Below are 15,967 nucleotides of genomic sequence, written 5' to 3'. Positions count from 1 at the left end.
ACAACTGGACCCTGAAGAGAAAGGTCACCAAGTAAGTTAGTAAGTAAGTAAGTAAGAGTGAGTAAGTCAGAAAGTTAGTAAGTAAGTAGTAAGTATCGTTTGGAGGATAACAAATATGGCGTTTCCATACTCAGAAACTTGATTTGACAAATTTCACCGGACACCACCTCGGCTAAACATACAATAGGCTTTTCCCACTCACTGCTCCCTCAAAAGTCTACCAGCCCCAAACTTATTTCTCGTAAGCTGTTGCGATATTCAGTTATGTAACACATCAATAACTTCAGTGTCTGCCTCTTCTTTTCAAGTTTTATTGAATTAGCTGAAAAGCGTGTATTCCGGCCTTCCAATTCACTCATTCTCATCTGGACAAGAGTTAATCACTTTGCATACGAAAGGAAGCTTAGGATCTTTAGTCTTTGCCTCCCATGAGCCATCGTCTCCACTAATGGAAACAAAATTTTCATCGTCAGTAACGTCGGGCTTCCACTCCCCGAAGTCTAGCTCAGTGCCATCAGTCCAGATCCACGGTCTGTTTTGCACGGTTCTCCTCTTCAAGCCAATCCAGGCCATTGATCCTGATCCCACCATCTGTCTGATTTTTTGATTTTCTTCCTGACTGTGAATGCTAGCTAGATGACCTCCTTTACGTTGACATTCTTTTTCAGCGGTACTCGCCTTCACAAGAGTCTCAACAAACACAAACTTCAAGAATTTAGCTGCAAACGGATAAGGGACAGAAAGGAAGTGCAGTGAACTTTTCTATTTGTAAAGGTGTTTAAATTATTAATAAAATTGACACCATGCAGCATGTATTGCGATACAGCTTTTAATGCAAGTCATGTCTCTACCCCGATGTTGGCCGCTTAATTGAGGTTTGAATGTAATATAACAAAACGAACTCCTGCAATAGATTGGAGTAAGACTGTACGGGACAACGGTCGTTGATTTAATGAATCTGTCATTCCCGTAGATTTTGCGGGGGCGAATGACATCAATGATGCCAACTTGCTACAAGGAGTCGAAAAGGAGAGAGAGCTGAGATGGAGATCGGTCGAACGCACTCCGTTATCTTTGATCATTGCTTATTTTCAAAAACATTTGGTAGGTACAAACCGCTTTCGATTTTCGCATAATAGCAGAAACGTAGCTGCACTGCCTGCCGAGAAGTACTTCCAGCTGGTTTGATGGTGCCGTTAATAACTGATTCCTTAGCGAATGGGTCATCTAACGCTCCGGTTTTGATCGACCATTCTCCTTTACGTGCACCACAAACCTTTTGGCATGGGAATCCTTGAACTTTCATCAATATAAACGGGTTGTCTATGATTTTGAAACAATGCAAAAATAATTGACAAAACAAGACTTGGGTTATTACATGTTAAGTAAAGTTAAGTTTTGTTAAACAGAAATAATGCTCAACAAAGGTGCTCTTGCATATTTTACCAGAGAAATTGCGATGAAACGGTTTTAAATTTAAACAGGAATGAAACTGAGTGAATTAAACTGTACTGCTGCGTCGATGAGGAATTAAACAAAACTGAATATCTTGTACTCACTATCTGTCTTCTCGTTGGCTAATTTTAGAAATCAGCATAGACTTCAGGGCCGAGTTGTTCTAAGCTAGGTTAAGATAACCCGGGGTTAGTGCGAGATTTGAATTCAGATTTGAAAGCTTAGAAATCATTTCAGTTTTTATTCTTTTTGTCTAGAAGTTGATTATTGGAAGCTCTAAAAATGGCACAGAAAATTATCCGAGAAAACGCTTTTGAACATAAGAAAAAGAAACCCGACGTAAATTTAACCCCGGGTTAAGCGCTAATCGGCCTTCGAACAACTGGGCCCAGGACTAATCTGAAGGTTGCGCCCGCAATGCATGGTTTCCAAGGGCAATGTCAGTTGTACATTTTTCTCCTTCCCCTGGTGTTGCGCGCGTCGCGGTGTGTTTGTCGTTATTTTGTTCAAAACAGTGTATAATAGCGGAACCTCCGCTCGCGAAGCGCGCGACGGATCCCCAATGCTAAGGAGATACGGGAACCTATCGATGCAAGAAAATTTGGTCTTGACGTTACCGTACGTTGTTTCAGGGTAGATCTAAGTAGATACGAATTCCTCCGCTAGAGAGTTTTGTTCCTACCGTTCCAAAAGGCTTAAGAAATTGTTGGCCAATCAGAATCTGTCTACTGAGCATATGTTTGGTAGTTTTTAGGGGATAGGGGATGAAACGGATTTGACTCCTTAGTGGAGGACATACATTTTCAACAAAATGGCTGGCGTGCGCTTACCAAAGAGTTTTCAAAGTTTTGCATTCAATGGTTGAAAATACACCGACGAAAGACAAAAATGGAAAGAGACAGTTCAAAAAAATACTCAGTTTCCTTTTTGTGGACAAACGAAAGCTTTTCGGTACGAAATTGTCAATCTAGGAATTCCACCTTGTTTTCTTTACGGCTGAGTGCTTGGCTTATTTTGGACTAACCAAGGCACCGACGTTGTTGAAGAAATTTCAGGTTGGTAATGAAGTTTATGCGTTTGTTTACACTTTCTATTCTCGCTGAAAAAAGTAAACTTTAGCTTTTCTAAATACGAAAGAGTTCTCCTTTCTTCTAATAACAGACTCGTCGGTTTTTCGAGCTCGAGTTTGTCTTTTTTTTTAAAGTTTAAGTACAGTTGACTCCCAATAACTCGAACCTCCCGCTAACTCGAAGTAATTTTTGTTTCACCTCAGATCATTTCCATATCATTTTACTCTCGATAACTCGAAACATGTTTTGAGGGCTTAAAAGGTCGGGAAAAAAGAACAGAGTACTGTCGTCCGAAAAGTTGATTTTGAATTTCCCATTAACGTGTTGTAGGCATATAGTTTACTAGTGAAGGCTGATGTTGTTTGTCCCAAATCTAACGTGAAACAGCTTTACTACTCAAAACGGTAAAACGAATGCTCTATTTAAGCTATGTTGTTTACGTTACATTCTGATTTATAATCTAGAAGTATCTTTCATTTTTCGCTTAACATTTGTACAATTAAATATGATAAAAATGTTCACTGTACAGTAAAAACTGGTTTTTCCCTTACTTCCGGCTATTGCTTTGAGCTCCCGAAAACTCGAACTCCCGATAACTCGAACTTTTAACGATTTCCCTTGAAGGTTCGAGTTATCGAGAGTCGACTGTGTAGTAGTTGTAACGTTTATTATTATACATTGTAGTCACCATCTGTCTTCTCATTGGCTAAAGCCTGCGGTTAATTCTGGGAAACAGCGCAACCTACAGATTATTCACTAATCTGTACCTACAGATTAGTGAATAATCTGTAGGTTGCGCGCGCAATGCATTATTTCCAAGAGCAATATCAAGTGCACGGACAGCAATGTCAAGTTCGCGGACAGCGAAGTAAGAATGGCTTCTATAATAAAAAAATAAGAATGGCTTGTATAATAAAACAATTATTAGATTCGGTTTTTGTGATATCCGGAATAATCAAGGTCTCGGTTAGTGTTATCAGCCTTAGCCTTCGGCTTCGGCTGATAACACTTACCTCCACCTTGATTATTTCGGATATCACAAAAACCTCATTCAATAATTGTTTATAATTTGTAGTGTATGCACTGCATAACACCTGAGCACGTACTGTGCAGTTTGTGTAGGTTAAAGAATTATACTTATTAGTATCGAAACGGTAAAAACTTCCCATTAGATATCGTAACCTACAAATTGCTGCTACTGGAAAGACCTATAACTTCGCAAAGGGATGTGGTGGGGGACAGCCTCGTTCCCAGTCGTTCTCGGCGATTTTGGATGTGACGTCACCTATCAAGCTTGTCGGGTAACTCGGATAGCGCGAACTGGCCTGGGTACGAGGCTGGGTGGGGGGTGGTTCGATAATGTATACGTAGTTTGGAAGAATTCTATCTGTTACAGACTTGATGCATAGTGATTTTTATTCTGTAAATATAAGTCTTTTAGCTGGCTGGGAGAGTTTTTTCATTTCAGGTGTGTTTGAGGGATATTCTTTCTTAATCATTTAACCCCTCCCTCTAGAGGTAAACTGATGCTGAAGGCTCCTAAAATAAAGAAGGAATTTGGAGATTTCTCTTTTTCTGGCTCAGAGTTCATGTTATTAGTTCAAATTTGATTGCTTTTATCATAAGTATATAAACCGAGGCTTCGCTTTAAGCCCTGGCTAAATCTATATGTTATAGGATTTACGGGATTTGGTTTTTGTGATATCCCGCCCTTTTCTGGCCATGCTGTAAATGGTAGATAGCGAGTTTGTTAGCCAATCGAAATGGAATTTTTGAATTGTGTTGGGTTGTAGAAGATTGTTCGGTAATTTGAACAATCTTCTCTTACAAAATGTGATGAGTTCTCTTTCCGTTTTCGTTTACAAAAAATTATTCCTTTTAAAAAGGTGAAACTTCTAACAAATTTCGCTCAAAACCGAAATGGAAAGTAAATCACCCTGCTAAGAGCCAATCATATTGCAAGGATCACCAGTGATTTCAAAATACAATGAAATAGATGTAATAATGACCAGTCCGCCTGCAATTATCAACTCGATCTTTTCATTTTCTCTTGCTCTTGTGTTACAGTATTTTTCATCCCCACCAGGCCCACTTTGATACCAGTGTTTTATCCACGATATTAAACCTCCTTTACACCAGATCTAAACGAAGTAAAAGTAACCTTACCGAGAGGTAAATGGATTCCGTTGTCGACAAAGCCATCCTGCCTGCAACAGAATTCTATTTTAAAGTGTTTTTTACTTTCGAATGAGCCATCAGGGTATGTTCCTTTTTTCAGCGGAGGTCTCAGAGAGTCTTCAAATGCTCCGTAATCCAATTCATCAATCCACATCACAGAAGCAGCTTCGAAATCTGATGATTAAAAAACAAAAGCGAAATATTAGGGGAGGCGGTGTGGTTTGACACACAATCCGGCGATCTCATTTTTCAGCGTACTGTAAGACAAAGTGTACCCTGGGTGCTAAAAAGTGACCCGCGCTTCGCCGCTCGTGTCTTCAGCCTTCGGCCGAACACGTGTCGGCCTGCGGCCGACGAAACGAAGTTCCCCGTCGCACGCGAGAAAAAACCTCTGGTACCCAGGGTGGACAATGTGATATCTGGGTACGATGTAAGAAGGTAGCATACCGAAACGTGCAAGAACAAAGAACCGAAAGGCACTGTAAACTATAATTAAGCTTAAAAAAGCAAGGTTTTCATGACCCCAAGTCAAAGGAATTATATCGGCTCATCAACAATAATACAAAAGATCTAACTTACTTCTTGGACATTTTGGTTCTCTAGTGTTCCTACTCTTTCGTAAGATACAGTATCTTCCTTTAGGCCAGTCTTGACTGAAGTATTGGCTGCCAGGGTCTTGTGTCTTTGTGCAGAATTCGTACTTCACACCGCCAAAATTTTCCCAATCTCCAGTCTTTCCAATCTGTTTAATGTTAATCTTAAACGACGCCATTAAGGTTGGTAATGATGTAAATATAATATGATTTTGGTCTGTTATACTACCAGGCCGCCACTGGAATCCAGTTCCCTGAGGGCACACCTTTGTTAAGGAGGTGTGATCGGTAGCAGCAAACAGCGAGTAATATCCAGATGGCCAGGAAAGCTGAAGTTCCATGGGATTATCTGCAGAGAAAATAGACTGATTAACAATTACCTTTGAATTGACTGTGTGAAGTCCTCAAAATTGGTTCCTAGGGCAGGTAAAAAATATATATAACCCCCAATGACACTAAATTGCTTGGTTGTTTCTTTTAATGCTCTAGTAAATTCAAAAGGACCTTCGAGCTGTCATATTCCACGGAACGATTCGCAACTACTATTTAGTTATTAGTATCTTAGCCTGTTCCAGGCTCTCAGATAGTGGGGAAGACGCGACAAAAAAAGGGACGGGAAAAGGTAGCGGGGCGGGCCCCTTCTCTCCCCACTTTCCTCCCTTTTTATTTTTGTGTTTGTGCTTTCTCAATTCAGCGGACCCGACTATCTCGGAGCCTGGAACAGGCTATTAGTAGCGGGAGCATTTTGCTCGACTTGTTTGTGCATGTGTGACATACCATCCGTCAATTTTCCGCGCGCAACGCCCTCCAAGAACCCCATTTGCTGCCTGCTAAAAAAAACACAACATGGCCGCCGGGGATAACGAAGAGTTTCTGTTGCCAGTATACCGTTGGACGAGAGAAATGCTAAATCTTTCCGCATCACATCGCGCGTAAGCTCGGCATCTACGCAAATTACTGCACTGTCTTTATCATTGCCGGTACTTGTAAGTCGCTCAACTATTAATAAGTAATGCTTTAAGAGTCTTGAACAGCATCGCTTTTTAGGGGTGGCCAATGGTAAAATCCGAGACCCGCCGAGACGCCGAGATCCTAGTTAGAAATCCGAGCCCGAGACTCTTTGGTGAAAAGTTTCGAGACTCAAAAAAAGTAAAAACAAACCATGAAAAAACGAGACTTCGAGACTTATCAAAAACGCTTCCGAGATTTCGAGATCATGCCAAAATTTTCCGAGACCCACGTTTTTTGAGGTTCCATTCGCCACCCCTCTTTTTAGGCTAGAGGGTAACGATGTATAGTTAACTTCGAATGTTGACTAGTCAGCGCTTAAGCCACGCGCAAGCAATTGATATAAGTGTTTACAATAATACACTAACTATTACATCAAGTTTTTTTAAGTAAAGAGTTTTAAAGGTAACTAATTCCACAAGAATAAAAACTACTTTTAAATTCAAATAAATTGAAGCCATGCAAATTCCAGACCCTGATCTTACTTGATTCAACAAAATCTAGACTCTGTTGATGAAAAAAAAAACTGGTATTTGTAAACTGAATACCCTCTGACTGATAAGCCTAGTACAGCACTAAAGATGTTTGCTATATTCATAACATCAAGGTGTATATGGATAGTATAAACACCTTTAGCTCGCTTAACGTGCATTTCTTTCGGGTATTGCTTGATCGCTTGTCTCATGTTCCTTAAAAACTTTCCAAGTTTTGTAAGCGTCATCTTTTTGCATGATCTCTTTTTCTTCAGCTCTTCTAAATTGCTCCAAAACGTCGGCGTCAGCGTCTCTTCGATTCCCATTAAGGTCACCTGAATCGGTTCAGGAAGACTGTCTCCACCGATATTATAAGTAACTTGTTCTTCTCCAAAATCTTTTTTACTCTCCTCTGATTCCTCAAATTTATTGACGTCAACGCTGGCCGATGCCTTAAAACCTGCATAACCTCCGGACACGGAAAAACTGTTGGTAGCCTGAAATTTTTTATAGACCATAAAAAACATTTCAACTTGGATTGTATGGCAATCTAATAATACGATCGAGGCAGGAAAAGAGCACAACAAAAGGATAGGTTGCGGGTTGCCAAACAGATAGATTGACAGAGAAAGATTGACAAACATAGATTAATAAACGGTTATTATAGCTTAACAAAAGGATAGCCGATTGTGAAACACATCTTGGAAGGAAATCTAAAAAATGCACCCTACAACGTTTTTTTAAGCATGGAGCACTGGGTAACTGAACGGTTTATCCATGCACATTCGGCAAAAGTGATAACTGTCAACTGGTGTGAAAATTGTGTACGGACAAATCACTTTTAAGGGTCAAGCTAACATGCCATGTTAAAGAAGATCATATAAAAACTTGTTTAACTTTTCTGCTTAAACAAAAACTTAAGCTTGGCAATTGTTTCTATGCACGAGAAACGTAGAAGGAATGTAATAGACCCTTTCTCAAGGGGCATTCGGTCCTTTTCGCCCGCGGACAGTTCACCTGGACTTAAGTCGATTCGCCCAAAATGAATTTGTCGTTCTTTAGGCCTGAAAAAAGAAAAAAGCGTAAAGACAGTGACTGCACGTCGAGCTGGAGAGTGTTGAAAGTCATCGGGCGAGACAAATAAGTCCGGGCGACACGTCGTCTGGCAAATCGACTTTTGAGAGAAACGGTTTTTAGCGAATTCTTGCAAGGCAGTTATGATCTACTAGTTGTCAACACTTTGTATGTTCTCAGAGTTTACTCGTACAATCAAACCTCGTTAATACGGACCAAGAGGGGGCCATAGAAAGTGCCCATATTAAGAGGGACCAATTTAGAGAAAATGTAAAGGCTTTTTTCCCCAGGGAAAATGTAAACTGTCCTTATTAAGCGGGTGCCCCTAAAACAGGATTTGACTGTATTAGTTAAACCTAGTTTTACTAGCCGTTCATAGACTGTTTACAACTTAGTAGAAAAACTGTAACACTTCCTTAGCGTGAGTGATTGCTCTAGTTTTTTTTTCCATAAAGGAAAAAACAAAGAAAGATGAAATCGAATGATTAACAAATTCTACCCTATCCACAATCCAACAATAGGGGAATAAGCTTATAAGGTGCGTTGTGCATTAATGTGCAAACTTACATTTTCTGAAGCGTAAGATATGAACTCTTGAAGTGAACTTCTGAATCTCGTGATTTTCTTCGTCCCCAGTACGACTTTAACTACAACATGCTAGGTAAGACAGATAAACAAAATAGGAGAGCCGTCGTCAAATCTTTTCCCAGACAATTTTATATATTCGACCACCGCGAAATGATACCTCCAACGCAGAGGTTTTTTGTTTAGTGAACAATAGACCCTGGAGTAGTATAGGGCGCGTCGAATTGACCACTTTTGAGGAGGGATCTCATAACTTTGCGGTAACAAAAAAAATTGACGGCGATGATATCATAGCGTTTTGTTTTTGTCTCATGAATTTTTTAAATCATGGGCTAAGAAAACATGGGTTTCAACTCAATAAAGGTTAAATCGGTTTTTAATAAAGTTGAATTATTCACATTAAAGTAGTCTTTTGTCCTTTCTGGTCAATTCTGGCCGTATATTTATTGTAGAAAGCCTACAAACACGCTTTGTTTTGATTCAGAAGTCGATCTGCGTTCATTTAAACTTGGTAACCGAGCGTTTTCTTCGAATCCTGGTGCGCGGGCGATAAACGCGTGGAGTATTCTACTAAAAACCCCTGGGTCACTTTTTACTAGTAAGAATGCTCCACGCGCTTAGCGTCCGCGCCCCAGGATTCGAAAAGAATGTTCGGTTACCAAGTTTTAATGAATGCTGATCTACCTCTGAATCAAAACAAAGCGTATTTCCAGGCTTTTACAACAAAATATGGCCAGAATTGACCAGAAACGACAAAAGACTACTTCAATGTAAGTAATTCAACTTTATTAAAAAAAGATTTAACCTTTATTTAGTCAAAACTCGTGTTCCCTGAAGGCCATGCTTGCATGTTTTGTTTTCCTAACGCAGGTTATGTTATAATACTCTAAAGAACTGTTCCTTTCATATTTCGTCTTATTCCCGTGCATATGTACTCGTAATTTATGAAAAGACAAAGGTTCCACGGGTCATTAGGAAAACAAAACATACCAGGTAAAGAGGTCTATCACCATGCTTTCAACTTACTGTTCCCCAATAATTCAAGAAATAGAAGTATGTCTTTTTGTCTTTACGGTTCCTGAATTTTACTGTTAATCCACAAACATCAGCAGCAAACTCTTCGGTCAGTGTCCACTGGTAGTTTTCTACTAATTTGAGTCGGTATCTTGCTTCACCTTTATTGCAAATTTCTGTGCAGTCACGATAGACCGTTTCTCCACTTTGAGTGCTTTTTTTCATCTGCTCATACTCTGCAAGGAAAATCAGTTAGAAACAACTTTCAGTACGGCTGTCGCCTTTCAAAGCTCTTAAAAGAAACTTTGGTGATAAAATGTGTATTGAGCCATCGAGATTGTAAACAGTTGGTCCATTAGATAGAAAACTACTTTCACTTGCTGTTTGATATCGTTACTTTACTTTCATTTTATGTTTTTGGCCAATAAAACCGATTTTAACTATTATTACTTAGAGTACGATAAAGTTTCAACAAAAGGAACTTACTTGAACTTAAGCTGAAGGAAAAGTCAAACAATCCGGAGTATCCAGCTGTTTTAAAAATGACAAATAAAAAGCTAAAATTAATGATAACACACACAAAAAAGAATTAACAAAAGAGAGCATTCACGATACCCGCCATCTTTGCCTTCGTTTTTGTTGAGGAAAAGCAACGTTAAATGGTTTCTTAGGGGTGAAAAACTGATGTTATCATACACTTTACTTCTCATTGGCTAGGACAAGAAACTCTGCTAGGAACCTACAGTTAATTTTGCAAATCAGCGCAACCTACAGATTAGTTAGTTATCTACTAGCAGATAACTGATTAACCAGTTCTGTAGGCTGCGTCTCAATTCATGATTTTCAAGAGCAATGTCAAACTGTGTTCCCTGCGACGGTATGTTTGTCGTAATTTTCTTCAAAAGGCAATGTACGATGAAGAACTTTAAATCTTGAGGACAACATTGGCAAATTATAGGTGGAAGTGATTATTTTGACCTTCTTGCAATAACGACCGTAAACACCATCAAAGCAAGCAATATATAAGTCATATAATAAGCCACTTCCGAGTTCCAAAAACCCTCACTTTCAAAATGAGACCAAGTGCACATTCTTTCTTGTGGAAATGAGTTTTATTTGCATGAGAATGAAAAATCATTTCCACATCAAAGGCTGGGCACTTAACTTAGTTTTGATACAGAGGCCCGGGGGAACTCGGAAATGGCCTATTGATGGAATAAACAAATCCGACAGCGATTACTCGTTTTAGGACTCTCCCCCCCCCCCCCCCCCCCTACCGAAAAACCATGTAATATAGCTTCCATCTCATCAACCCTAAGCGTGACCCTAACTGCACTCAGAAGAAAACGACAAGTGCTTTGTTGCTGTTGCGGGTTTTTTTTTTAGAATACTATCCCCCCTTTCCTTGGTTTTTCAGAGGCATTTTTTTCAAGTATCATTGTGAGGCAAGAGCATTATTAATAAGCAATATTCGAGCATTTTAGTGCGCTTTATTTGTCGCTTTCTGTCAGTTAAAACCATTAAATTGTATGTATACGTTGACTACTTATACGTTAAAATTGATTAAAAAGCCTTTGTATATTGAGCATTATCGGAAGATTTTTAAGTCTTAGTGGAAAAAATGGATCATTAAGGTGGATAATTTCAGTGGGGAACAAAATGTACAAAAGCCTACAGCATAAAAGCCAACAACATACCTTCAGCGCTGACATCAACGCTTAGTTTCTCCTGATAACGTTTGGTTCCACCAAAGATCTTTGACGATTTGGTCGTTGCACAAGACTGTCTTTCTTCGTAGCAGATCTGGATTGGGACTGCATCTCCCTCTTCTGTGGTCAGCTTTAAGATTTTCTTGGTTTTATCAAATCCCGGATCAACACCCCCAAGAGCATTGTTACCCTCAGGGTTCCCCCTCAGTAGATCGTACTTCACACCAATAAACCCCAGCCCCGCAGGGTTCTTGTTTCTTTGACAAAATTCGCCAGCAGGATCTGGGACTGGGTCAAGCTGTTTCTCTTGCCCTGTAACTTTAAAATTTCCTTCATGAGGAAGTGCATAACCGCTTGAGTTCCATAGAAATATAATCACAAAAACCAACAGACTTGGTCCCAGGAATGATAAAGAGGACATAGTTATCGCTCCTAGATGAAAAAAAAAACGTCAAAATTATTCGTCAGTATATGTATTGCACATTGTGCATGAAATAATTTGTTTTGTGGTATCTTTCGTTAATGATAAATGCCAATCTCAAGACCAATCTCGTCATAACTTAGAATGTTCTCAGGCCTGTATTTTGAAGAATTCTTAATCGATCAATGGTTGAGCTGCATACGATAGACAATTAAACAAGAAAAATGCGCTTTATTTGAGTGTCAAGGTATTTACGTCTCGAACTGGAGACGGGACCGCCATTTTACGTGGTAATCCGAGCCACGCGAAGGTCTCGCCGCTTGCAGTACAAAGGTAGGTACCTTCATTTCTCAGATATTTTAAGACCCTGAGTACTGGTCCGGCCCCGGAAATCGAACCCACGACCAGGGCGGATAAAGGTTGGGCGGTGAAACGAGCGCGTCCGAGCAAAAAGGTGTGATGCAGTGGACTGGGACTCTGCTTAGAAATGTCGCTTGTTTTCGACTTCGGTCAGGGCTTGCGATGTGGTTTGTACATTGGACACTGCCACTGTCACAGAATTATGGCAGCTTGATTTGTTTTCTTGCACATCTTCCTCGTTCCTTTGTGCTGGTACGCTGTCTCCGAGAGGCAAATGTTGCAATTTTTTGCGGGAGGTTTAGTTGTGCAGGCAAGCATCTCTTTCAAAGGGTTTCTTTTATTACTTCCATGACTCTACCACTGAATTATATCTTTACTCGCCAATGTCGATGTTATTCCAAAACAAAAACAACTAAGTACTGTCTAAAACACGAAGGAAAATCTCATCCATGTCATCCATGGCAAAACTAAAAGACAGCAGATCGTGTTTTATAACTAGAAGACGTGTACTTTATAAATGCGTGCAGCTCGTGCAAGGTGAAATTATGCTAATTTCAATCACCATCGTTCTTCTTTTTAATTTTGAAAAAAAGATCTCATACGTCTTTCTGTTTCTTCGAAACTTCAAAATTAGTTTCCCCTCAGTTTTTACTGTTTACCTTGTTTTGTTTTAGAGAGAAAAACGGAGAAAAAACCTTACAACTAACTTCAATAAATTTTGTTTACATGCGGTTGCCGGATTTGCAACGCATTGCGCGAATCGCCATGGCGCGTTGCACTCGAGGAGCAAAGTTTGAAGAAGTACAACGCCACTATATCAATATATATCAATCCAATTTTTTGTTATGTTATATAAAATTTATCCCCCTTTAACATATGTAAAAATTGAGTTTAAGAAGTGTTAAGCTTTTGCAAACGAAACGGCGAAAGACGATTAGCTGACATTTAGCGGAAGGGGGAGGCATTCAACACTTTCAAATTAAACTCAAATTTTGGCATTATACGATCACCAATTTTGACTTATAGACGTACAGACACAAACATATGAAACTGTTTATTGATATTGTTATGAGACGAATTTATCTATTTAACATTGTAGCCTGAAATTACAGAAAAAAAAATAGGATCCCCTGTTTGCAAAAAGGAAAATTTCGCCGGCCTTCAAGCGCACCGGAAGCGCGAAAAGAGCGCTCGTGCCAGTCCTACTCCGCATCACACATTAAATGAAGAGCGGAGCGCTCGTTTCACCGCCCAACCTTTATCCGCCCTGCCCACCACCTACCGCTCTGAGCTAGTCCTGCCACGACAAGACAATGGAAACGAAAGAGGGTGCCTCTCGAACAAAATCTTTAAATATATTTAGAAATCAGATTAAAAACTTCCCTTTTTTTGGATCCTTGAAGGGAACCTGGAGACGTCGTTTTTGTCGCAGGTTTTTCACTATGATCTGTTTTTCAAAGAGATCGCCGCATATCAAGAATTGTTTTGCGTGGTAATGCAACTGACGAGCTTGAGCAATCACGATGACGACGAAGGAAACGATCCAAATAAAACAAAGCAAAAGTTTAATGAGGAAAACAAAAACTTTGAACAAACAAACGTTTTGAACATCATCATAAACTGATTTCTAACGGATCTTTGTTTTATTAAAAGTGATCGTTGCGACTTCGATTTCGCCGGAAATACCCATAGAGAGGCTGTCAATCTTAATTTCTCGTTCTCGAAACATTTTGGACAGTGTGAACACGCTTTAGAACGCTGATCGAATTTGAATGAATATTTTCAGTGATAGTGTAAACCCGTCGTTTAATTGAAACGCCGATCGAACAGATCTGATCGAGAATCTGATTTAAAAAAAACGATTGTCAATTACAGTGTGCTAAGTTGATATTTTTTCTTGCAGAAACGACCTTTTCCAAAAGCAGTTTTCTTCAGTGAAAATTGAATTTCATTTGATGGACTGGATTGCATCAGTTGTATGAACGGATCGTGCGTTCAAAAAGGCAGACAAGCATTCAAAACAATTTGTGTATTCGATCATGACTATTGTACTCAACAAATTATTATTGAGAATATAAACGCTTTCTCACGTGAAGATGTTTTAACATTTTTAGCACGTTCTTGTAGAATTTTAAGTTAATTAACGAATTCCATTATTAAGAATCTAAATCTACAGAGGCCGCTTAGGGTGGCTTAAGTTTTAGACATCTCTTTTTGAAAACTTAAACCCGAATTTCTGTGCGCGCACTTATCGGTTACTGGAAAATCCGAGTGCATAGAGTATAGAGCGAGACGTTTTTATCTTATACATCCCTCAATTTGTTCAATCCACGTATTCCTAAATGAGAAGTCGAGATGAAAGAAAGAAAAAACCGATAAAGAATTTCAATAAGCAATATCGACATTTTATCTGCTTAAAGAACAAATATTAGAAAAAGAGTAAAAAATGTTATCGTACCTTCGGACACTTGGAGTGATTTTCTTTAGCTCTCGATCTCAAGTACGGAGAAGCGGATCCTGTGTGGTGAAAGTAAAAGGACCAACAGCAATTCTTTTGTAATGATTCAAGTACGCATAAACTAATAGCGTATGACGTGTTCTTTTTCAAAGTCATAAATAATTTGGGGAGAAATAAAAAGAAAGACTGGTTTGGATAGCAAGACGTTTTTTTTAATTTTTGTTTTGTTTTGTTTTTTCTTTTTTTGATGTTTTTTTTTTTTTTAATCAATCATTGGAAGTCTGTCTTGTCAGTTTACAAACGCAGCAAAAAGTACGTAATTCCATATCTAGATACCAAAAATTCTTAAAACTCGGCAACTAAAGCTTGTTGTTTTGTTGTTTTATTAACCTGCCTCTCCGGTGGCAGAGCAAACTTGAACTAAACTTACCTACCTTCAAATACATTTTGACAAAGCTTGAACGTTTTAAAAGAGTGACGTGTATTTATGTTCAGCAGTACGTGGTTGTTACACAAGAACCTTTTCTTTTAAAACTGTCAATGACGAAAAGCCGGATTTATTGTAACACTGATATCTTAAAGGTTTGACCAAAAGGTGAACATTAATTTTCAAAACAAACTTGTTCTTTGAAAAAGTTTGTTCTTTTTTCTTTTTATGTACGCTTTTCCACGGGCGGCCTAGACAAAGTTACGATTTTTGTTATAAATCAAAACTCGCAAAAAGTTTCGTTTTAGATACGAGCTGTGCGTAGAATCTAATATTTTCTGATATTGTATACTCTACCTGAGCTAATTTAGGTTTCTAATTTTGTTTAGGTAGACAAAAACTACACGAGGGTCTCAATGGAGTGGTGTAACTTTGACGGTTGACGGTTATTACTGAGGAAATTTAGCCCAAGAGTTTAAGTAAATATTTACTCCCGTATAAATTAACAATAAATGTGTGTTTTGGAGGTGCTTGGCCTGTCACTTATAAAATTTCGAACTATTTTCAGATAAAACTTAAAATGTCTAGAGAGAGTGTTTTTGAGAACATGGGAAATGGTTCCTCCCACTGGGCAGTTTGTTGTCGATTCTTCAAAAGTCCGTGAAGATCAGCTAAAGTAGCGAGCTTTGAAATACCTTGAACTGTTTGACGGTTAATATTAATCTGCAATTTTGTACAGTTAACGGAATTAAAAAATCACCTTTTCAGCTGACCGTTGACGGAAAAATTTTAGGCTGTTTGACGGCCGACAGTTAACCTCATTGAGACCCGCAAACAGTTTCATTGAAAATCAAAAATTGAGAACTGTTTTAACCCTAAAAATGGGGCCGTTTCGGTGACTAAAATGAAGTCCTATTTTTGAGTGTAATTTGACTCCCTTAATCAGGACCAGTATAGTGGTGCTGGACTCCAATGCGCAATGGCAATATAATAGGTAGCCCTGTTTGTCACACAATCAACATGAGCGCTAGACCTTATCTCTGTATATCACTTTGGTTCCTGCCCGGAGTCTGCAAAGAATCTAGAGGAACCTGGGGACGAGAATTGCAAGATGGCTACTTTTGGTGAGTCACGTGCCTCAA

At 39.0% G+C, this 15,967-nt stretch overlaps 1 protein-coding gene across 1 annotated transcript; it reads right to left on the bottom strand.

The window, feature by feature from the left end:
* Window positions 1-351: 351 nt before the first annotated feature.
* LOC140930243 (uncharacterized) lies at window positions 352-14,459 on the bottom strand. The gene is made up of 10 exons (XM_073379921.1): window positions 14,399-14,459; window positions 11,148-11,591; window positions 9,937-9,981; window positions 9,463-9,686; window positions 8,419-8,508; window positions 6,935-7,274; window positions 5,283-5,645; window positions 4,692-4,877; window positions 1,117-1,323; window positions 352-719 (listed from the first exon to the last, which is right to left on the bottom strand). The coding sequence occupies exons 2-10, from the start codon at window positions 11,578-11,580 to the stop codon at window positions 352-354; spliced, it is 2,256 nt and encodes a 751-aa protein (XP_073236022.1). The 5' UTR covers window positions 11,581-11,591; window positions 14,399-14,459.
* Between the last annotated feature and the right edge of the window lie 1,508 nt (window positions 14,460-15,967).

Source organism: Porites lutea, chromosome 1, assembly GCF_958299795.1.
Source record: "Porites lutea chromosome 1, jaPorLute2.1, whole genome shotgun sequence".
NCBI lineage: Eukaryota > Metazoa > Cnidaria > Anthozoa > Scleractinia > Poritidae > Porites > Porites lutea.
Note: the sequence above shows the minus strand (reverse complement) of the source record. Positions and strands in the feature narration are given on the sequence as shown.

Excerpts from the sequence above, each read along its gene's own strand:
- LOC140930243 (XM_073379921.1), bottom strand. The coding sequence starts at position 11,580 with ATGTCCTCTTTATCATTCCTGGGACCAAGTCTGTTGGTTTTTGTGATT. Across the intron at positions 9,687-9,936 it reads TTCCTTCAGCTTAAGTTCAA|AGTATGAGCAGATGAAAAAA; the intron begins GTAAGTTCCTTT and ends TTTTCCTTGCAG. Across the intron at positions 7,275-8,418 it reads TATCTTACGCTTCAGAAAAT|GCTACCAACAGTTTTTCCGT; the intron begins GTAAGTTTGCAC and ends AAAAAATTTCAG.